At 40.4% G+C, this 23635-nt stretch overlaps 1 protein-coding gene across 4 annotated transcripts in view; it reads right to left on the reverse strand.

The window, feature by feature from the left end:
• ASCC1 (activating signal cointegrator 1 complex subunit 1) overlaps positions 1 to 23635 on the reverse strand; it is a 138521-nt gene that overhangs the window by 34116 nt on the left and 80770 nt on the right. For all 4 annotated transcript variants that reach the window (XM_010852254.1, XM_010852255.1, XM_010852253.1 and 1 more), the window contains exons 7-8: positions 20202 to 20321; positions 2190 to 2314 (exon numbers count right to left, since the gene is read on the reverse strand). In XM_010852254.1, the coding sequence (XP_010850556.1) occupies positions 2190 to 2314; positions 20202 to 20321 (245 nt within the window). The remainder of the gene's footprint in view (positions 1 to 2189; positions 2315 to 20201; positions 20322 to 23635) is intronic.

Below are 23635 nucleotides of genomic sequence, written 5' to 3' on the forward strand. Positions count from 1 at the left end.
GCCATTCTGGCCAACAGCTCCCGCTGAGGTCCCGGCCTGGGGATGTTGGTTTTCTCCTTGTCAAGTTGCGTGTGCTAGGCGAGGAGGTGCGGAATCCAAGCAGGACTTAGGGAAGCCCAGGCAGAGACAGCCTCATCAGGAAAGCATTGGAGGCCAGGTCAGAGCACTGGTGGACAGGGATAAGAGGCAAGGGGCCTCTCCCCAGCCTGTGGTCTGCTTCTTATGGGCCAGGGATCATCCCTCACCCCGCCTCTCCCCCTCCATGAGAATATAGCTAGGTCAGAGTCCCTGCCTATAATCACCAGAATGGAGAAAGATGGCCATGACCCCAAAAGGCAGCTATAATAATATGTGACATCTATTTAAAATCTCAGCAGCTTTCTGCTGCCCTGAAGAAGGAGCTTGTTGGGTTTGGCAAATGGATGCAGCATTAGGCTGGAGGGGTCAAGAAAGGCCACAGAGAAAAAAAAAAAAAAAGGAATGACACTGTATCATGGCTGAACCTTATAAACATTATGCTAAGTGAAAGAAGCCAGTCACAGAAGATCCCATATTGCATGATTCTATCAGTATTTATGTGAAATACGCAGAAAAGGCAAATTCATTGTACAGAAAGTAGACTGGTAGTGCCGAGGACTGAACGGCAAGGGGGAAACGGGGAGTCACTGCCAGTAACTAGAGAGTTTCTTTCTGGGGTGATGAAAATGTTTCAAAATGTACTGTGGTAAAGGCTGCATAACTCACTATACTAAAAATTACTGAATTATATACTTTAAATGGATAAATTATATACTATATGAATTATATCTCAATAAAGCTGTTACATTTAAAATATCTGTCAATAGGAAAGGATAACTAGACTGTCAACACAGAATATTTTCCTATATGATGCTCTGGTGCCAACTGAATATACATCTGGATCCACACAATTTAAAAGAAACAGATTCCTATATAATTCAACTCTTTTATGTTAAGAGGTTAGGTAATAATGGGGCATGAAATAAGTTGTAAGAGCTCTGAACTAAGATTTAAAGACAACAATTAATTTTTAAAAGTCTTAAAATACAATCTAGCATCAAAAAAACGTAACACTAGAACTAAGAATTGGATAGCTACGTCTCTCTCAGTCCTACAATGGCTCTAATCAAACCAAACCACCTTACAGTTGAGATCTCTGGTATGTATCTGAGAGAAATTAAAAGATGTACTTTGGCAAAAAGGGATACAAAAACTGTCCTAAACTATAAATCTTAAATAGTTCATGGGTTCCAATGGAGTCCTAATGAAGTCCTCTTCCAATGAAGACTTTCTAAAACCAAGGTCAGTCCTAACAAAGGTAATAAAACCTATATATGGGGTTTTGGTGGTGGTATATTTTGAACAACAGGCTTTAAAGAAGAAGCTGCACATAACTTGAATTTGTAGCTCCTGTTCAAATAGATGCTGAATGTGCCAGACAGCTTTCACTTGGCAGGTGGGGATGGGAAGAAAAATAATCCTTCTTAAAATGCAGATTATTATCCCAAATAAAGGGTTAAAACAAGGCATTTTTATATGAAGGCTTTTAGATTCAGGAGGGGAAAAAAAAACATTAACACAAAGTTTCTCAACCTTGGTGCTACTGACATTCAGGGCTGAAAAATTCTCCATTATGAGGGGCTTGTCCTGTGCATTGGAGAGGGATAAGCAGCACCCCTAACCTCTATGCATTAGATGCCACTAGCAACCCACTCCCACTTCCCTAACTGTGACAACCCAAGTGTCTCCAGAGAATGTCCTCTGGGAGGACAAAACTGCCTCTAGTTGACAATCACTGCTCTAACACTTACTTTTATTAGTTAATCTTCTCTTGTTTCTGAAAAAAAAAAAAAAAAGCTGCCATGCATTCCTTAGGACACAGTTACACTAAAACAATTATTCACTGTCCACCTAAAATTTACTTAGGAATCCTGCATTTTTATTTGCTACATCTAGCAACCTTATGTGCAAGAAGAGTATAAGATTTGAGAAGCTATACAGTCCCATGCACGATATGATCCTGCCCTCTTCCACTGTACTCATCAAAACAAGATAATGGATATAAAAAAGATATGTCAGAGATCCTTTGATAGCCCATTCTCTTCAAACCCCAGGGATATCATTAGACCTTGGTGGTCACAAACTGTACTGTGGTTCTATGGAACACTTACCATTGGGGTCTTTCCTGAACAGAGTATTCATGACTGTAGCATGGAGTTTCACACTATTCCACTCTTTCACTATTAGTCCAGATGCCTGAAAACGTTCCAGCACTCGATCAACCAATTCCTGCAGCCTGTGGAAATTGAAGAAAGCAGCACAGAAACCTTAGTAAACTGAACCCCGATTACAAATTCAACATTTACAGAGCATCTGCTCTGAGCCGATTACTGCACAAGGCCCTCAGAAGAGAGGCTGCAGTCCCCACCATCATGAAACACACAGCTTCATGTGGATAACAGACCTGGAAACAACTGCAGAACATCATGGTGAGTGTTAAGGGAGTGACCAACTGTATTTGGAGGGGCCAGGTTTTCACAGGAGGCTTAAGCATGGTCTTGAAGGAACATGGAAGTTTATCATCTTGGAAATCTGGTGCAAGCAGCCAGGTTCAACAGAGAGCTACCTGAAAGAAAGTGCTTTAGTGGTCAATCCAGTCACAGAACCAAAAGCTACCATGACTGATGTGTTTCTGCCAGGATCAAATGAGGTCTGCCACAACTCGATTCAAGACATTTGCTCCCTGGGAAAGAGCATGCACTGTGAAGTTCCCGGCAGCCCTGGCCACTACATCAAAGGGGCAGAAGTGCGGTACCAGTGAAGACGACTACAGGAAAATCCACAGGCACCGTGACTGATGCTCCAAAGGGACTCCAGCTGGCTCTAAGCACTGGGGCTCTGTAGTGGATGAGTTCTGTCTTGGTGATGGCTGTTCATTCCAATACCTCCACCAGAAACGATTCTTGCACAAGAATTTTTCCCTTTGTTCAGGTGTCCTGATCAGCAGCCTAAAGGACTCCCTTTAACACTTCTTATAAAGCTGGTCTAGTGGTGATGAACTCCTTCATTTTTTGTTTGTCTGAAAAACTCTTTATCTCCCCTTCAGTTCTGAAGAATTTTGCCAGTTGTGCCACTGAGAAGGGGTCATTATTCCAGCAAGGGTGTGGTGGAGCAGATCTTGGTTGGAGTATTCAGAAAACAGCCATCTTATGTGACCACCCACGTATCTGACGGTGAAGTTCAGCCTGGGGTTTTTACCTATTGTGCCCGAACGTCCACCCTGGGCCTGGTGAAGTGCTCTCTGAACACAGGTGTTGACAGGGAGGTCTGCATCAAATGACAGAACAGCTCACCTGGCGACGAGCACAGAGAGCAGTGTGTTCCTTTTAACTTTTCCCTTGTTTGTTTGTTTTTGAGATTTGTACTGCACTCTAACTTTCCTGGCTCAAAATCTTTCATTCGTCACCAGTGTACTAATGAACAACAGATTTCACTTTTTTTAGCTTTTACATGTTAGGTATACATACTAGGAATGCTCTTTGTATCACACACCACCTCTTTTCCCAGATGCAAGTGGCCCTGAGACATTTGGAGGGTTTGTGAATCTTCCACTGCTTCTTGGGCCACTTGCGTGTGCTCACTGATGTCCAGTTCTTTGCGACCCCATGGACTGTAGGCCACCAGGCTCCTCTGTCCATGGGATTTCTCAGGCAAGAATACTGGAGTGGGGTGCCATTTCCTTCTAGGGGATCTTCCAGACCCAAAGATTGAACCTGAGTCTCTTGTATCTCCTATGTCGGCAGGTGGGTTCTTTACCACTGTGCCACCTGGGATGCCCATGGCCTGTGGTAAAACACTGTGGCCCAGTGAGCGGCTTCTCTTTGAGCAGGCTGGATGGGTCTGTTTTATATGAGATGTGGATCAAGCTCACCTTGGATGGCCCATTTGTGGGAGTTTTCCTGAGGCCATGGGGCAGAATCTCTGGTTGCAACAGCTGAGTTACCCAATGCCTATATCCACAAGTTCAGCAGCCTCTGGTACCCCTATCTCTCAGTTATAGAACGTGGGCAAAACAACCATCTTCTGCTTGCACTCATACGCTGAAGCAAGAGGGGGTTATCCTCCTGTAGAGATTATCTCAGAAGCACAAAGGATTCTTTTCCCTTTCATGTTTTTCAGGCTTCAAAGTTCCAAATTAATATTTTTGTAATTCTAACTTCTTTATCTTAATTGTTTCTATTAAATGCTGTCTACTAACCAAAAATATTTAAACATGAGTAAGCCACCTGACACAAAGAGCTGACTCATTAGAAAATACCCTGATGCTGGGAAAGATTGAAGGCAGGAGAAGGGGATGACAGAGGATGAGATGGTTGAATGGCATTACCAACTCAATGGATATGAGTTTGAGCAAGCTCCAGGAGATGGTGAAGGACAGGGGAGCCTGGCATGCTGCAGTCCATGGGGTCGCAAAGAGTCAGATATGACTGAGCGACTGAACAACAACAAGAAGCTATAATTAATAATAATAAAATAAATATCCATACCCTCACCACTGACCTCCAGAAACAGAACACAGGGCTGGGACGAGGGTGAGGTAAGTGAGACACTTGCCTGAGGCACACAATTTAAGGATGTGCCAAAAAATGCAGTAATCACAAGAACTAATTTTTTTTTTTATAAAGGAGATAAATAAGGCTTTAATGCAATATTTTAAAACTCAAAATTAATGCAAAAAAACTCAGGATGAACAAAATATCACATTTCTGAATGAAGGCAGGATCAGTATTACTGAGTTTTCCTTTTGCCTCAGTACAGTTTGGCATAGGACATACCAGAACCCAAGGGTACTTCCTGCTCTGCAGACCCCATAACTCCCTGCCGCCTGCCACAGCATTTGCTGAGGCGGCCTCACATCCTCAAACTCCTCAACATGCACACTTTCCTAGCAGGCCTCCTCCACTGAGCAGCTTCCAACTGCCGCCTCTTTGCCTTCTGTTACCTGGGCCCCACACGCCCACTTCCCCTTCCCTCCATCTACACAGATTTCATTACCCTTCCAAGCCCAATTAAAATCCCACTTTTCCACGAAGTCTTTCTAAGTACCTAACACAACCACCCCTCAGTATCCATGACCAATGAGTTTGCTCTTCTCTGAAATGCTACCCCACTAAGTAGGCTCTACTTAACCTTCTCAAGGACAGTCCCTTAATGTTTCACGTTTGTCTGTCTTGTTTCCCCACTGGATTGTCTGCTCCTCAACAGCATTATCTGTCTTGTATCTACCAGAGCACCACTGTACTATACTTTCTGTAACTACTTGCTATGATTGGTTAACTCATGCATTTGACTGATTAAAAACTGAGAACTGAATGTTAAAAAATAAAATAAGTATGGTTTTAAAGGATTATTAAAGATTTTCAGATGAAACCAGGGAAGGAAGGACACATCAAGCAGGAGAAATAGTGTGCAAAGATGCCAAGGCATGCAAGACCACAGCTTACCTTGAAAACTACCAATTACTTAATATAACTGTAACAAGTTAGAGAAAAAAGTGGAGATGAACTGGATGTAAGCAAGTGGTCAGAGAATGGGAAGCCACGGAAATTTTTTAAAAGGGAATGATGTTGTCAGATGTCCATTCATTAATCTCACACTGTGGAAGACTGGAAAATGCTTCAGAAGGGAAGGGACCAGTGGTACTGAGGTCAGCTAGGTGGTATTAATAATAGAAATAATAACAAACATGAGGTGTCAGGCACTATTCTAGGCACTTTGTATCTCTTAAATCATTTAATCTTCATGATAAATTATCTCTATCTTACCAGTGAGGAACCTGAGGCACAGAGAAGTTATAAAATTTGACCAAGGGACGTAACTAATAAGTGATATATCCAAAATGAGAGCCCATGCAGTCTGGCTTCAGAGGACCACACTATAAAGGAGAAAGGGAGGAATATCTAAACTATGGCAGGGACAGGGAGAACAGAGACAAGGTCATATATTAATACTCAAAAGAGCTTGTGAGAGAGAAGCTGGGACCCGCAAGCACCACAGTGTCACAGAAGAGGAGGCAGCCAAGAGCCGCTCCCAAGAGCACACCTTAACTGAATGACCAGGTGTGTCACTGACCAGGTGGGAAGTGGTGGAGAGAGGGTTAACAGTGTGTATACTTCTGCATGTGTGGCACTGGGTATCTTGTGGGACAGGTCCAGGAGACAGATGGAAATAACAAGCCTGAGGCTCAAGAGAAAAATCTGGGCCAAAGACAGACTTGGGAGTCATCAGTGCAAAAACAGTAGTTAAAAGTGTGGGAAAGATGCAACCACAGGGTGAGGAGGAGTCAGAGCAAGAAGACAGCCAAGAACAGAGACCTTATGGGACACTCCTATGTAAGGGGCCGAAAGGAACCCGCAAGGACAATCAATAAGGATGATCAGAAAATTACTAGAGCTAATCAGTGAATTTAGCAAAGTTGCAAGATACAAAACCAATACACAGAAATCACTTGCATTTCTATATACTAACAGTGAAAAACCAGAAAGAGAAGTTAAGGAATCAATCCCATTCACCTTTGCAACAAAAAGAATTAAAAATCTAGGAATAAACTTACCTAAGGAGACAAAAAGAACTGTACACAGAAAATTATAAGCAACTGATGAAAGAAATCAAAGATGACATAAACAGATAGAGAGATATTCCATGTTCCTGGGTAGGAAGAATCAATATGGTGAAAATGACTATATTACCAAATGCAATCTACAGATTCAATGTGATTCCTATCAAATTACCAATTGCATTTTTCACAAAACTAGAACAAAAAATTTCACAATTCATATGGAAACACAAAAGACCCCGAATAGCCAAAGCGGTCTTGAGAAAGAAGAATGGAGCTGGAGGAATCAACCTTCCTGACTTCAGATTATACTACAAAGCTACAGTCATCAAGACAGTATGGTACTGGCAAAAAAAAACAGAAATATAGACCAATGGAACAAGATAGAAAGCCCAGAAATAAACCAATGCACCTACGGGTACCTTATTTTTGACAAAGGAGGCAAGAATATACAATGGGGCAAAGACAGCCTCTTCAATAAATGGTGCTGGGAAAACGGGACAGCTACATGTAAAAGAATGAAATTAGAACACTTTCTAACACCATACACAAAGATAAACTCAAAATGGATTAAAGACCTAAATGTAAGACCAGAAACTATAAAACTCTTAGAGGAAAACATAGGCAGAACACTCGATGACATAAATCAAAGCAAGATCCTCTATGGCCCACCTCCTAAAGGAATGGAAATAAAAACAAAAGTAAACAAGCGGGACCTGATTAAACTTAAAAGCTTTTGCACAGCAAAGGAAACTATAAGCAAGGTGAAAAGACAACCCTCAGAATGGGAGAAAATAATAGCAAATGAAACAACTGACAAAGGATTAACTTCCAAAATATACAAGCAGCTCATACAAGAAAAACAATCAAGAAACTCAATGCAAGAAAAAGAATCCAATCAAAAAGTGGGAAAAAGACCTAAACAGACATTTATTCAAAGAAGACATACAGATGGCTAACAACCACATGAAAAGATGCTTAACATTGCTCATTATTAGAGAAAGGTAAATCAAAACTACAATGAAATATCACCTCACACCAGTCTGAATGGCCATCATCAAAAAGTCTATAAACAATAAACGCTGGAGAGGGTGTGGAGAAAAGGGAATGCTCTTGCACTGTTGGTGGGAATGTAAACTGATACAGCCACTATGGAAGGCAGTATGGAGATTCCTTAAAAAACTAGGAATAAAGCCACCACATGACCCAGCAATCCCACTCCTAGGCATGTACCTTGAGGAAACCAAAACTGAAAAAGACACATGTATCCCACTGTTGAGTGCAGCACTATTTCCAATAGCTAGAACATGAAGCAACCTAGATGTCCATCGACGGACGACTGGATAAAGAAGTTGTGGTACATATACACAGTGGAATATTACTCAGCCACAAAAAGGAGCCTTTGAGTCAGTTCTAATGAGGTAGATGAACCTAGAGCCTATTATACAGAGTGAAGTGAGTCTGAAAGAGAACAATAAATATCGTATTCTAATGTATATATACGAAATCTAGAAAAATGGTACTGAAGAATATATTTACAGGGCAGCAATGGAGAAACAGACATGCAGAACAGACTGATGGACATGGGGAGAGGGGAGGAGAGGGTGAGATGTATGGAGAGAGTAACACAGAAACTTACATTACCATATGTAAAACAGATAGCCAAAGGGAATTTGCTGTATGGCTCGGGAAACTCAAACAGGGGCTCTGTATCAACCTAGAGGGGTGGGATGGGGCGGGAGATGGGAGGGAGCTTCAAAAGGGAGGGGATATATGTATACCTATGGCTGATTCATGTTGAGGTTTGACAGAAAACAACAAAATTCCATAAAGCAATTATCCGTCAATTAAAAAAATAAATTTAAATTAAAACAATAAGGATGAGGAACAAGAAAAGGAAAACTTCAGAAAGGCTGAAAGGAGAATTACAAAAGGTGGGTGGGGTGAGGGGAGAGGGGAATATAGTACAATGCTATAGAAAAGTAAAGTAAAAAAATAAATAAATAATAAAAAAATAAACAAAAAAAGAAAAGTAAAGTAAGAAAAGGAGCAAAAGATGCCTACTTATTTCTTAAAATCATAACATTATTTGCTAGAGCAGTTTCACTGGCATCCTGGCAATAAAAGCCTTACTGCAGAGGACCAAGGGAGAGGCCAGTGAGACAGGGAAGGGATAGGGGCACATAAACTCAAGAAACTCACAAGGAAGGGAAAAAACTAATTGCCTTGGTAACTAGATAAAGAGTCAAGGGCAGGTTATTTGCATTTGTTTTTTCTTTTTTTTTTTAAATATGGAACGCTTCACGAATTTGCGTGTCATCCTTGCGCAGGGGCCATGCTAATCTTCTCTGTATCGTTCCAATTTTAGTATATGTGCTGCCGAAGCGAGCACTGCATTTGTTTTCAATGAGAAAGAGTTGAAAATGCTCACTGACAACAAGAAAACTATCCAACAGAGATGGAAGATGAAACCTTAGCAAGAGAGGGGATTGACAGAACAAGATCTCAAATGAGACAAGAAGGGCTGGTGTGTCACAGGTGATAGGAACACAGAGATGAGCGAACAAGTCCCTGCCCTAGAGTGGCTTACATTCTGGTGGAAGGAGACAAACAATAAACAAACACGTACCTGACATCAGGTGGTGCTAAGCACCATTAAGAAAACAAAATGTGACAGAGAGAGGAGAAAGGGTCTGATGGTGAGTGTACTATTTTAGACATGGTGCTCGGGGATGACTTCCCTGATAAAGTGACACTTGAGCACAGACCTAGGGGAACAGCATTTCAGAGAAAGGGAACAGCAGACACAGTCATCTGAGGCAGCATGGCATGACAGAGGAACAGGAAGAAGTCAGTGTGTGGAATGAAGCTGTGAGGAGAGGTGATGAGGCGGGAGGACCAGGTCACGGGGGCTTCCGTAAGGCTCTTGGGCCTCTGTAAGGACTTGTCTTTTAGTCCAGGTGAGGTAATGAGCTTTTGGAGAGTTCTCAGCAAAAGAAGGACATAATCTGACTGACATTTAAAAGGAAGCCTCTCACAGCCCTACGGAGGAGACAGTGGTGGGCAAGGAAGGAAGCAGGAAGGCAGTCCAGAGGCTGTCACAAGCCAGGTGGCGGGCATGGCACCAATGCAGGTGGCGAGGAGCATGGTGGCTTTTCTAATACACTGCAGTCAGGAGTTGAAGATAATGATTCTAAAAGAATTTTTGTCCTGAACAACTGAAAGAGTGTATATCAAAGAATAAACCATCCTCCCGGATCATGAGAAATTCTGTGGAGAGAGAAGGGCAGCGATGAAGCAGAGACAGGCAGAAGCAGGCTATGAAGGCTCCTGTGTGTCAGGCAGGGATGTTGCAGTCTTGGCAGGCCTAAGACAGCCAGGTGAGAAGCAAGATACACGAGGGGAAAACCAAAGGCATGGAAGCCAGTTAAAACAGATGCTGTGCTTCCCTGCACAGTTGTCTTAATCTTTTTCTGATTACAAAAATAATACGCTAGTTATAAAAAACAATGGAAAGTGCAAAAAAGGAGAAAAAGAAAAAAAAAACCTTACCATCCACAGATAAAACACTTATTTGGGGGTTAGATAATTTTTAAGTCTTTTGCTACAGACAGACACCAATTTTAAAAAGACAGAACAGTTTTCTGTAACCTGCTTATTTAATATACCCTGAATATTTCCCCATGATATAAAATATTTTTCTCAAGTATTTAAACCAGTATTTTAACCAAAAGGGTTAACCAATAATACATTGATAAGGATGGAGAAAGAGGACTGATTCAAGAAAATGACTTTGTTCCTACATTCCTAAAGGGAAAATAAAATATATTCACAATGCACATAATCTGATTTTGCAGTTACTTGATTTACTTAACTGTGCATGTGGCTCTCCAAGCCAGGACCTACATTATCATGTCTAAAGTTTCTGATTAACTAACAACACCTCATAAACTTTAAAATATTTTAAAATATTGCAACAAGTCTAAACATAATCAAGCACTGCAAAATTTCCCTCAATTTCAAATCACAACAGAATGATGCCTCCCTGTTCCTTCTTGTCTATTAAAGAAGTGGACAGGGAGCTCAGATAGAGAGAAACAGCGAGCATGTTAATACTATAGGAAGGAAATTAAATTGATCAAATGAAGGAGTCCAGTTTCCAGCTTTGTCTTTTTGGAAAATTAAGACTCCTGCCAAACTTACACACTCAGAACTTTGAAGAGACTAAAGTCCTTTAAAATGTTCTACTGTAAACTGCTCATTTTAGACAAGAGGAAATGAAGCAGACAGGTTGAGGTGCTCAGTCATGACAGAGAGAAAGGGACTCCAAGGCTCCTGGCAACCAGTGCTGCTCTGCTATCGATTAACTGTGCACTCCATGAAGCCGGCTCTTTATCTTATTCACTCCCTTATCCTGGCACCCAAGGATTAACTGGCACCCAAGTTAATGCCTAACTGACAAATCACCAGTGCTCCATGAATAGCTGTTGCAGGTATGTATGCATGAAGTCAGATGACAAATCTTTGGAGATCTATTAAAAGAACTTGAGGGTGCTTAGAAACACACACTAAATTTCAGGCTGCTGTCACAGATACTACATTTGACAGTATGTCAGTATATTTCTAACAGTAATATAGTCTTTCAATTCCTACTTCATTGATCCTTTCCTGGTTGATTATGAAAGAGTCACAAAGCTTCTCTATGCCTTTGCATCCTCATAAGCAAAATAAAAACAACATAGAATTGCTGTGAGAAAAATAACAAATTATTTTTAAGCAGCCTATCATTTTGACAGAACTCTGTGTTTGAAAACAGAAGCCAGTTATTAATGTCTTGAATCTGAGCTTACTTTAAAGGCTTATCAGCATTCAAGCATTCCAGAGGCTTGGAAATGTACAGCAGAATGATCACTGACTCCCTAGAAAGTACAAATTCCAGACTTTTGTTTGCCACCACCCCCCCAATTTAACTCAGTTCTATCCAATTAACATTTCCTGAGTGCTCACTGTATACAGGCATTATGCCAGTCACTGAAAGAATTAAAAACTAAGCACACACAGTTCTTGTCATCAAGGAGCTCACAATCTATTAAAATAACTATACAGAGGACGTTGGTAATGACACAAACAATGCAAGGTGCTTTGGTAATTTAAAGGTGGAAGACAGTACTGTTAGGTTGAGACCAGAAGAGGCTACCAGGAGGATGGGGTGAGAAGAAGTTAACCAGACTCACTTCACCTTTGAAAATCAGCTGAATAAGTAAATCACTTAAATAAACAAACATTTACTGAACATCGACTATAAGCCATGAATTATAAAAGCCAGTGGATACATAATGCTGAAATAAGACACTCCCTGCCCCCAAGAATCTTAAAGTCTACTTGAGCAAAAAGAAGGAAGGATAGCAAGAAGGACAGAAAGAGATGAGGAGCAACAGAAATTTTAGTCATAAGAAACGACACTGAGAAAGATACAAAGGATCATCAATAAGCAGTGAAGCCGGCTAGGGCCTGGGGCAAGTGCAAGACAGTGGAAGATCAAGTTGAAATATTAAGTTGGTTTCATCCTGCAAGATCTTAACTACTAGACTGAAGTCGTCCGAAGTCTTAACTACTTAGACTGAAGAATATGAACTAACTCAAAGAACGATGTAAAAGGATGGGAGATTTTTAAGTCATAGTAAGTCCTACTGTATATAGGTTAAAGCTTGGGAAGGCTGATGTAGTAGTAGGACCTATGCACAGTGGCATAAAGTAATGTCTAAGTAATGTTTCTTGAAAAGAAGTATAGAATAATATGAACAATGTGGTCCAGTTTGTATAAAACAATATGCACAGACAGTGACACTCAGCAGTATCTGCTCTGCTTACAATCTATCGCAGAAGAATACAGGGAAAGTCAGGGCAGGGGGAAAGGGAGCCATTTAATTTTCATTTTACCAATCTGGGAGGCTTTAGTTTTTTGAGAGAAAATAATATGAAAGGAAGATGGCAAACTGGAAGACAGTACAGGGATGCTGGGCTGCACAGTTGTAGAATTTAACTACACTTTTCTCATCTTTTCACCAAACTTTTCAAAAGAGTGGTCTGTCTCCAATTATTTTTAAACTCCCTTTTCTGCCCCATGAGCATAGGCTTTACAGTCAAACACATTTGGGTCAAACCATAATTCTGTCACTTACATGCACATACCAATTACTACTGACCTCGGTATGATGAAGTGTACCAGGTATATCTGAGCAAGTGTAACACTTGCCTGCTTTACCAACATTTTATTTAAAAAAAAAAAAAAAACTTACTGATAAGCTAAAAGAAAAAAAAATTACTATCAAAAAAATAGCCACTGATAAGATGTTTATATATTCAGACTAACTAGTTTACTTCTCTCTTGCTCGCTCTTTCCACTTTTGAGGGGGGGAAAGGTAAATGTATATTTACAAATTGTATGACAAACCCTCTGCCCTCCAAGAATTTTAAAGTCTACTTGAGGAAAAAGAAGGATAGAAATAAGGAAAGACAGCACTTAGACACAAGAAGTTTTTATTTCACTTTTGTTTTTTAAGATGCTTTTTTAAATGAGCAAATAATTCCAGGTTGACAGCCATTTTCTCTAGAAAACAGCCCGCTGTCTTCTGGCTTCCACTGTTAATACTGAGAAGTCCGCAGTCCTGATAATAGTCAATCCTCTATAGATGGCATCTTTTAAACTCTTCTGTCTTCAGTGTTCTTCACTTCCATTGTGATTTATCTTGATATGGATTTCTTTTTATTTATTGTGTGCATTTATTCTTTTTTTCTCTTATCTTTGCTACTGCCTCAATCCATGCACCTCCAGAATCTCAGTAACACTCTTCACCCTAGCGTATTCTAGTTACTGATATCTGCCTCATCCATAACAAAGAATCCCTAGGGTCTACTGCGCCTCACATTCTGGGCACTTGAAAAATGCCTGAGGGAAAAGGGGACTGGAAACGCCCTGTAAGATGGAATAACTGATGGGGTCAGGTCTTTGCGGAGATAAGAAAGAATGGGGTCCCAGAGTAAATAAAGGGTTAGCCTCATGAGAGAGAATGCACGCCGTTCTTCAGAATGAGTGTGAAACTGAATGTGGTGGGTATGATGAAAACAGGAAGACTGTGAGGGAAAAAGGAAGTTGACTTGGCTTCACATGCTCAGTTTAATGTGAGGAAGATATTCCTCTAGAGGGGCAAGGGTGAAGGCCTGTGAGAGTAAGAGACAGAACAGAATAGCCACTGTGTTCAGTGCTTAAGTCTTAGCAATACTTGACTACTAAGCAATGAGTAAAATGGTTGAATGCCCTACATAGTCAAGGCTTTACAAAATGTAAGGATCTAACAATAAGCATATGACCAACCTAGATAGCATATTCAAAAGCAGAGACATTACTTTGCCAACAAAGGCTCGTCTAGTCAAGGCTATGGTTTTTCCTGTGGTCATGTATGGATGTGAGAGTTGGACTGTGAAGAAAGCTGAGCACCAAAGAATTGATGCTTTTGAACTGTGGTGTTGGAGAAGACTCTTGCGAATCCCTTGGGCTGCAAGGAGATCCAACCAGTCCATTCTGAAGGAGATCAGCCCTGGGATTTCTTTGGAAGGAATGATGCTAAAGCTGAAACTCCAGTACTTTAGCCACCTCATGCAAAGAGTTAACTCATTGGAAAAGACTGATGCTGGGAGGGACTTGGGGCAGGAGGAGAAGGGGACGACAGAGGATGAGATGGCTGGATGGCATCACCAACTTGATAGACATGGGTTTGGGTGGACTCCGGGAGTTGATGATGGACAAGGAGGCCTGGCGTGCTGCAATTCATGGGGTCGCAGAGAGTCGGACACAACTGAGCGACTAAACTGAACTGAACTGATACTGTCCCAGCTCTGTTTTCAGAGGAAAAATCTGATCTAAGTGGTTCCATTCTTTTGAAGGTCAGGTACTTCACAGTCAAGCATTTTAAGGGAATCTTTGATTTAAAAATATATGAAACCATACAGAGAAAGCTGAGTGTTTTTTTAATTACAACAAGGCCTCTCCTACATGACTGCATTGAACAGTGTCTCTTCACATAAAAAAACACAAATGATTGGACGTACCTTAAAAACAGAGCTATGTCTTACTCATTTCTCTATCAATTTACAGTCTTGCAAAATACCTTGCACAGAGGAGGCCTTCAAACAGTTTTAATGTCGAGTTAAATAAGAGGTATATAAAGTCCCTTAGACACTGCAATTTGGGGAGGGGAAATCTACAAATCTTTTTGAAATAACACAAATGTGTCTCTTCTTGTGGAAGTGGAATGGGCAAGGAAAAAGAGAAAACAGAGCAGTAAGAGAGATGAAAGTGAAGTCGCTCCGTCGTGTCTGACTCCCTGTGACCCCATGGACTGTAGCCTACCAGGCTCCTCCGTCCACAGGATTTTCCAAGCAAGAATACTGGAGTGGGTTGCCATTGCCTTCTCCAAGAGAGATGAGAGTTATTAAAAAAATGTTCTTGCTTGATCCTATTAGTGGATTTAGTCAACATTTCACATGACTTTTCAACTTACAAGCCCTCATAATAGCAAGTGTGCAAAATCTGTAAGGGTTGTGAAACAATGCAGCTCAGATGGGGACTTGAACCCACGGTTTTGAAACAGATCACACACATGGCCTCAGGGCTTTAACGCAGCTCACCTTCTTGATGTCTCATCACAGAAAGAATTCAGTGAGACACAAAGTGATAGGCAAGAAGTGAATTCATGTAGAAAGAAACATAATGAACAGAGCATGGGCCATCTCAAAAAGCAAGAGGGGCCCCAGAGTATGGGGCTGTCAGTTTTTACAGGGCTGGGTAATTTCATTAGCTAATGAATGGTAGGATTATTCCAATTATTTTGGGAAGGCGCAGGTATTTCCAGGAATTGGGTCACCATCCACATGTTGACCTATTATGGCTGGCCTTCAAACTGGTGGCTCAGAAGGTAAAGAATCCGCCTGCAATGGAGGAGACCCAGGTTGGATCCCTGGGTTGGGAAGATACCCGAAGAAGGGAATGGCTACCCACTACACTATTCTTGCCTAGAGAATTCCATGGACAGAGGAGCCTGGCTGGCTATAGTCCATGGGGTCGCAAAGAGTCAGACACAACTGAATAACCAACACACACTCTGGAACTGTCATGGAGCTGGTGGGTGTGTCACTTAGCTAGTGCTAATGTATTACAATGAGGTTACAGTAAGGCTCAAGGTCCACCGGAAGTCAAATCTTCTGCCATCTTCTACCTAGTTGGTTATAACCAGCTTTTGTCATGCCCTATGGCTACGTCCTTTTATAGGGTTCATGAGGTTCTCATGGCAAGTATCCTGGGGTGGTTTGTCATTCCCTCCTCCAGTGGATCACATTTTGTCAGAACTCTCTGCTATGATCCGTCCATCTTGGGTGGCCCTATAGGACATGGCTAATAGCTTCATCGAGTTACACAGCCCCTTCACTAGAACAAGGCAGTGATGTAAGCTGGATGAGTTACAAGCTGGAATCAAGATAGGCAGGAGAAATATCAACAACCTCAGATATGTGGATGATACCACTCTAATGGCAGAGTGAAGAGGAACTAAAGAGGCTCTTGATGAGGGTGAAGGAGGAGAGTGAAAGAGTTGGCTTAAACTAAATATTAAAAAAAAAAAAAACTAAGATCATGTCATCTAGCCCCATTACTTCATGGCAATTAGAGAAGGAAAAGGTGGAAGTAGTGACAGATTTCCTCTTCTTGGGCTCTAAAATCGCTGCAGATGGTGACTGAAGCCTTGAAATCTAAAGACGTTTATGGCTTGGCAGGAAAGTTATGACAAAGCTAGACAGTGTGTTGAAAAGCAGAGACATTATTCTGCGGGCAAAGATCTGCATAGTCATGGCTGTGTATTCCCAATGGTCACATACAGTTGTGAGAGTTGGACCATAAAAAAGGCAGAACACAGAAGAACTGATGCTTTCTAACTATGGTGCTCAAGAAGACTCCTGAGAGTCTCCTGGACAGCAAAAAGATCAAACCAGTCAATCTTAAGGGAAATCAAGTCTGAATACTCATTGGAAGGACTGATGCTGAAGCTGAAACTCCAGTATTTGGTCATCTGGTGCAAACAGCTGACTCATTGGAAAAGTCCCTGATGATGGAAAACACTGAGGGCAGAAGGAGAAGAGGGTATCAGAGGATGAGATGATTGAATGGCATCACCAATGCAATGGACATGAGCTTGGGCAAACCCTGGGAGATGGTGAGGGACGAGGGGCCTGGGATGCTGCAGTCCATGGGGTTGCAAAGAGTTGGACATGACTGGGCAACAAAGCCTATGTCATTCTTTTAAAGGCTGTGCCCTACCCCCTTCCCTCCCACTTTGGTTGGATTTGTGGGAACATAAAGGGTACATTCACCTCCTAAGACCTTTCCTTTCCATTAATGTAAGGACAAATTATGTCTGAGCACTATCTTCAAAAGACATCTAGCTTCTATAGCTCTTATTTTCCTTCACATTTCAAAAAGCAATTCTTTTCTATACTTGAAAGTTGACATCACTTTGCCAACAAAGGTCCGTATAGTCAAAGCTATGGTTTTTCCAGTAGTCATGAAGGGATGTGAGAGTTGGACTATAAAGAAGGCTGAGTGCCAAAGAACTGATGCTTTTGAACTGTGGTGTTGGAGAAGACTCCTGAGAGTCCCATGGACAGCAAGGAGAGCATGGCAGTCAACTCTGAATATTCACTGGAAGGACTGATGCTGAAGCTGAAGCTCCAATACTTTGGCTACCTGATGCCAAGAGCTGACTCACTGGAAAAGACCCTGATCCTAGGAAAGATTGAGGGCAGGAAGAGAAGAGGATGACAAAGAATGAGATGGTTGGATGGCATCCCTGACTCAATGTACATGAGTTTGAACAAACTCCAGGAGAGACTGAAGGACAGGGAAGCCTGGTGTGCTGCAGTCCATGGGGTCACAAAGAGTCAAACACGACTTAGCAACTGAACAACAACATAATACTTGAAAGACCTTCTATAGAACTAAGGATCTAACCATTAAACATAATCAACAGAAACACTCAAAGTAATGATTTCATTACCCTTACTTAATGACCACCCTCTCTTCCTGGGAGCCACCTCCAATAGGGTAAACCAAAACTGTGCAGTCTATGACATATGTATGGTAAAACAGACCTGAAGCCCTAGATTAGGAAAAATTCACTATTTTATGTAATGAAACACTGTAATCCATGTAAATTTCCATATAGCTTCATGTTAACTGCCCAACTATACGCTATCACAGACTTTAGTCTCACAACATTAAGGTAGTGACAAAAATTAAGACTCGAAACAGAGAATAAGGAAATGACAGAGGTTGGGCTGAGTCGCTGTGATGTTCTATAAAATTACGAGGTTTATCAAGGAAATAAAAAACATGACTTTAAAACATTTTTAAAAGTGAGTCAGCCCCAAAGAACTGAAAATAGCTCTATTCACAATAGCCAAAAGGTGGAAACAGACCCAAATGCCCACCAACTGATGAATAAACAAATGTGGTATCCTTTCATACAATGGAATATTATTTAGCCATAAAAAGGAATAAGTACTGATACATGCAATAATATGGATGAATATTGAAAACATACACTGAAAGAAGCCAGACACAAAAGGCCACATACGATATGGTTCATTTATAGGAAGTATACAGAATAGGCAAGTCCACGGAGTCACTAGACTAGTGGCTGCCAGAGGCTGGGGCTGGGAAGAGGGAAATATGGGGAAGGGAGAAACTGAGAGTGACTGCTTACTGGGTCTAGGATTTCCTTTTGGGGTGATAAAAATGTTCTAGAACTAGACAGTGGTGATGGTTGCACAATGCTATTAATGTACTTGATGCCACTCAATTATAGCCTTTAAAACAGTTAAAATGATGAATTTTATTATATGAACTTTACCACTTTCCAAAGAAACGTAGGTCACAATTTTCTATTTTAGGAATAAGAATTGCAACACAGTTTACTCTACTCAGCCGAGCACAATACATACACTAAAAACCGCAGGAATTCAGAGCAAGGTTTTGCTATCTATGCGTTCCTTAGCCAAGTTATTTAAGCTCTCTGAACCTCCTTCATCTATAAAATGGATATAATAAAAGTATTTATTTTATATAAATGTTATGAAGATAAAATAGAGATAAAACAATCTAAGCACAAAGTCAGGCCCATTAAAATTAAATTGATCAATTTTACTGAATCTCAGCCCTTGAGTAGGTGTCTTCAGTACTCTGTGTGAAGAAATTAGCAGGATGTATGAATCACTTGGACTGTATGAGACTATATGGCTGTCTGTAGGAGGCATTTGCAAGCTTCTTAGATTTATAGCTCAACTAGCCTCTTTGTCCATAGAACACCATTGTTGCTTCAAAGAACAACTGACAGACAAATTATGGTTATTCAGACTTGGCTTTTTGGCAGACATTTTCTCAAAAAAGAATTTCATGGAAAACAATCACCAGTATTTTTTTCTTCCAATAACAAAATTCAAGCTTTCAAGTGAAAACAAGAATTTTGGAAAACATGTATCTGCTACCATGAGCTTGACAGCTTCCCATACTTAAGAGATTTTGATGAAATTAGTAGTGATATTAATGTACTTTTTTCTCCAGTTTTCCTGAGATATAATTGATATTCATCACACACAAAAAACTGATTCTGTACCCTTTTTTTCTTCCATTAACTCAAAATTCACTTTCATTGGAACTGAAAGAGGAGACAACTGAGATTATTAATTCAAATTGAGATAAGCGAAACTTTACAAGAGACCCTCCAGGAAAGCAATTTGGAGGCCTGTCTAGAGACACAGATTTTCTCTAGAGGATTTTTTATTCTGTGTGAGCTCTGTTTTATCCTGTCCCAGTGAAAAGGCTACACAAAAACAAAATTCCGATTCAAGATGGGCTCCTCTGCTCACCAAAGGCCTTGCATAGGCTAAAAAATAGCACTAACACTGAAAATGGCCTCAGAAATAGCATGGGTTGCAGACTGAGAATCTCTAACAGGGATTAAGGTGTGGTAGTAACAAAAATTAAAAGCAGCAACCATTTTTAATGTATGATGTCAGCAAGTGCCAAGCACTGATCTAGGAATTTTATATTAATTCAATCTTAATATTCCTATGTAATTTGTGTTACAGTTCTGTTTTGCCCTTTTATTCATTAGATCTGCATTATGTCACTTTTGAAACTACCATCCTAGTATGCCATTCTTCTGCCTCCTATTATCCTAGAAAACATCAAGGAAGCACTGAGTTCCATAAAAACTAGATTGCTACTATCAATATCCACCAACCAAGTAATTAAATAATTACCAAACTAAAAGTCTGATAACTTCTTCCAACAACAAATTCCTCTTGCAAAATATTAACTTACTATTTCAGAATAAGAAATACAATACACTCCTTACAATAATAAGATCTCAAAGAAAAGGAATCAAAACTACCTGAACTTTCAGGAATGCTTTGAGGCACCTCTTGATTAAAACAAAGGAATATTTCAGAAACATACCTGTTGGAGCCATCTTTCATATGGACTTTGGCATAAAGAACATCCACCATGCCAGGATCATCATTCATGTATTCTATCCCTGACATCTCTACTTCCAGGGGTTTGCCCCCTGAAATGTCACTGCAAAGGAAAAAACATTAGATTTTCAAAATTTTTTAAGCTAAGAGGGCTATTATATTTTGAAATATGATAAATATAGTCAAATATTACAAAAATGAAGTTGTTGAGGTTTTTTTATTTAACTAATATGATTTAACTGTCCTTCTAATTTCAAACTGATACATGTTTAATGAACACAAACTAGAACCACAAGTATTCCTAAAGTCACACCACATCTATCCCAACACCAGTTTATTATTAATAGCATATCTAAGAATGCCTAATCAAAGGCCAAGTAATGACAGTTCTGACTGACAAAGACATTTACTACACTGCCCACCTCTCCAGCTGTTAGGGAAATTAAAATGGAGGTGGTCTTGTTCAGGCTTTAGATGTAGGGGAGAGGATTCCAACCAACTTCTGACCTTGTCTGGGCCCTGCCTGGACTACGTGCCTGCTTGTGAACACACCAATCGTTACCAGTAAGTCAAGTGGCACTTTAGATTAAGAAAGGGAGTGGATCTTGGAATTTTTCAAGCCCCTGGAGGCCTGGCTAACCCCATTGGAGTCTAAGGAAATTTGGTGACTCACAAGATGAAACAATCAGCATCGTAAAAGAAAACCACAGCTGCATTTCTGCACACAAACTGATGATGATACCAGTTTGTGGCCTGGGATTATAAACGGGAGCCCCCCAAACTGCAATTCAAAATCTCGCCCACGGAGTAGATGAATGGCCCAGGGCCCTTTTCCAATTGAGACTCCAGATTGCTGTTAATGAGGTATTTCCAAGAAGGGTTCAAGTCTGGGTGTAGGTGTCAGCTCAATTTGGTGATGTATACTCTGCATCTTCTATTGTTTCTATTTCTTTTTTCCCCCAATGACTGTATATTGAAATTAAGTTAAATAATCTTCTATTAGAAGTTAAAATTGTTTATTTGTGTGTAATGAGTGGTTTGTTAATGAATCCTTCAAACCTAAAACAAGGCAAAACATTCGGCAAAATACCAGTTTTTACCTCATTATTTCTAATAATTCAAATTGCAAATAGTACTTTATTCATGTAACAACAGTGAAGGTGCAAATTGGTAACACATCTTTAAGAGCAAGTTGGCAATATTTATAAAAAGTCTTCAAGAATAGAAACCCTTTGCCCAAGCAATTCAATTCCTTGCCCAAATAATCATAAATTCAGACACATATCCAACCACAGCCAATGAAGTTCTTTCAGAAGAATTCCAATAGATAAATGCAGAAGTAAAAATAGAATCAGAATATCACCATTTTGCAACCCCTGATGAAATATTTAATCAGTTTCATTATTTGTACAAAGGATGGAAAGTGGAAGTGTTAGTCACTCCATCATGTCTGACTCTTTGCGACCCCATGGACTGTAGCCCTCCAGACCCCTCTGTCCATGGGATTTTCCAGTCAGGAATACTGGAATGGGTTGCCATTTCCTTCTCCAGGGTATCTTCCCAAGTCAGGAATCGAACTCAAATCTCCTGCATTACAAGCAGATTCTTTATCACCTAAGCTACCAGAGAAGCCAACAAGGATGGAGATAAGAAAAATTAAACGTATACATTATATACATATACACACACACATACACATATATATGCTTGTACATAGGTCAAATCTCTGAACTGATACGATACAAAGAAACTGCTAAAATCTGTTGCCTTTAGAGATCAGAGTGCTTGGTGGGATAGCAGTGGGAAGGAAACTCTTCAGCACATATCCTTTGTACTTAAAAATTTTTTGAACCATATAAATGTATTATTCTTTAAAAAGTTAAAATAAAAAAATACATGCAAAAGAAGCCAAATACAAGATGTATATATATTGCACATACATGAAAAATAAGCCAAACATAAAAGTATATGTGCTTAATGATCCTATTTATATGATATTAAAGAACAAGCACATTTAATCTATGATAACAGAAATCAGAACAGCAGTTACTTCTGGAAGAAGTGAATTTACTGGTAAAGAGCATGAAGGAACATCCTAGGGTGATGGCAATATTCTACATGGAGATTTGGGTGAGGTTACACGGGTGTACACATTTATTAAAATTCATCAACTACACTTAAGATCCATAAATTTTACTGTAAGTAAAACACCGTAAAGCAAAAATACATATATGAATACAAAAAAGTATGGGCACATATGCTCCAAAGTGCTGATGGTAATTATCTTTAGGTAATACTACTACAAGGGACATCTTGTTTATCCACAATTTGGGGCTTTTATAAAGCTAGTATGTATTGCTCTTCTGTTAAATAAAACCCACCATCTTGCTTTCTTCACAGACCCCTTAAACAGATTTATACTTCAACAAGTAAATAGCTGTGCCAACCCAAAACCCAGCTAAAACTCAGCTCACCACACAGCCTTCTCTAGGTCCCATGAGGCCAAGGACTCTATTCATATTTTCTACTCCCATATCCCCAGCACCTGGAACAGTGCCTTATATAAAGTGAGTACTTCGTAAATCTCTGATGATGTTCCACTATAAATGAAGAAGATGTTCTGGACAATTTTGTGATTATGGACATATGCCTATATTATCATTGAATAAAATGTGGTACTGGCTCAGAGACAACAGGATGTTAGGATTAATCAAAAGATAATTCCAAATAAAGAAAAACGAAAAAGTCTTACTGATATTTAATTAAGGCTCAGGGAGATTCTTTAGGAATCCTAATGATAGACTCCCTTAAAACATTCAGTTTAGTTCAGTTCAGTCGCTCAGTCGTGTCCGACTCTTTGCAACCCCATGAATCACAGCACGCCAGGCCTCCCTGTCCATCACCAACTCCCGGAGTCCACCCAGACTCACGTCCATCGAGTCAGTGATGCCATCCAGCCATCTCATCCTCTGTCGTCCCCTTCTCCTCCTGCCCCCAATCCCTCCCAGCATCAGAGTCTTTTCCAATGAGTCAACTCTTTGCATGAGGTGGCCAAAGTACTGGAGTTTCAGCTTTAGCATCATTCCTTCCAAAGAAATCCCAGGGCTGATCTCCTTCAAAATGGACTGACTGCATCTCCTTGCAGTCCAAGGGACTCTCAAGAGTCTTCTCCAACAACACAGTTCAAAAGCATCCATTCTTCGGCGCTCAGCCTTCTTCACAGTCCAACTCTCACATCCATACATGACCACAGGAAAAACCATAGCCTTGACTAGACGGACCTTTGTTGGCAAAGTAATGTCTCTGCTTTTGAATATGCTATCTAGGTTGGACATAACCTTCCTTCCAAGGAGTAAGCGTCTTTTAATTTCATGGCTGCAGTCACCATCTGCAGTGATTCTGGAGCCCCCAAAAATA

The sequence above is a fragment of the Bison bison genome, unplaced genomic scaffold (assembly GCF_000754665.1).
Source record: "Bison bison bison isolate TAMUID 2011002044 unplaced genomic scaffold, Bison_UMD1.0 scf7180017864309, whole genome shotgun sequence".
NCBI lineage: Eukaryota > Metazoa > Chordata > Mammalia > Artiodactyla > Bovidae > Bison > Bison bison.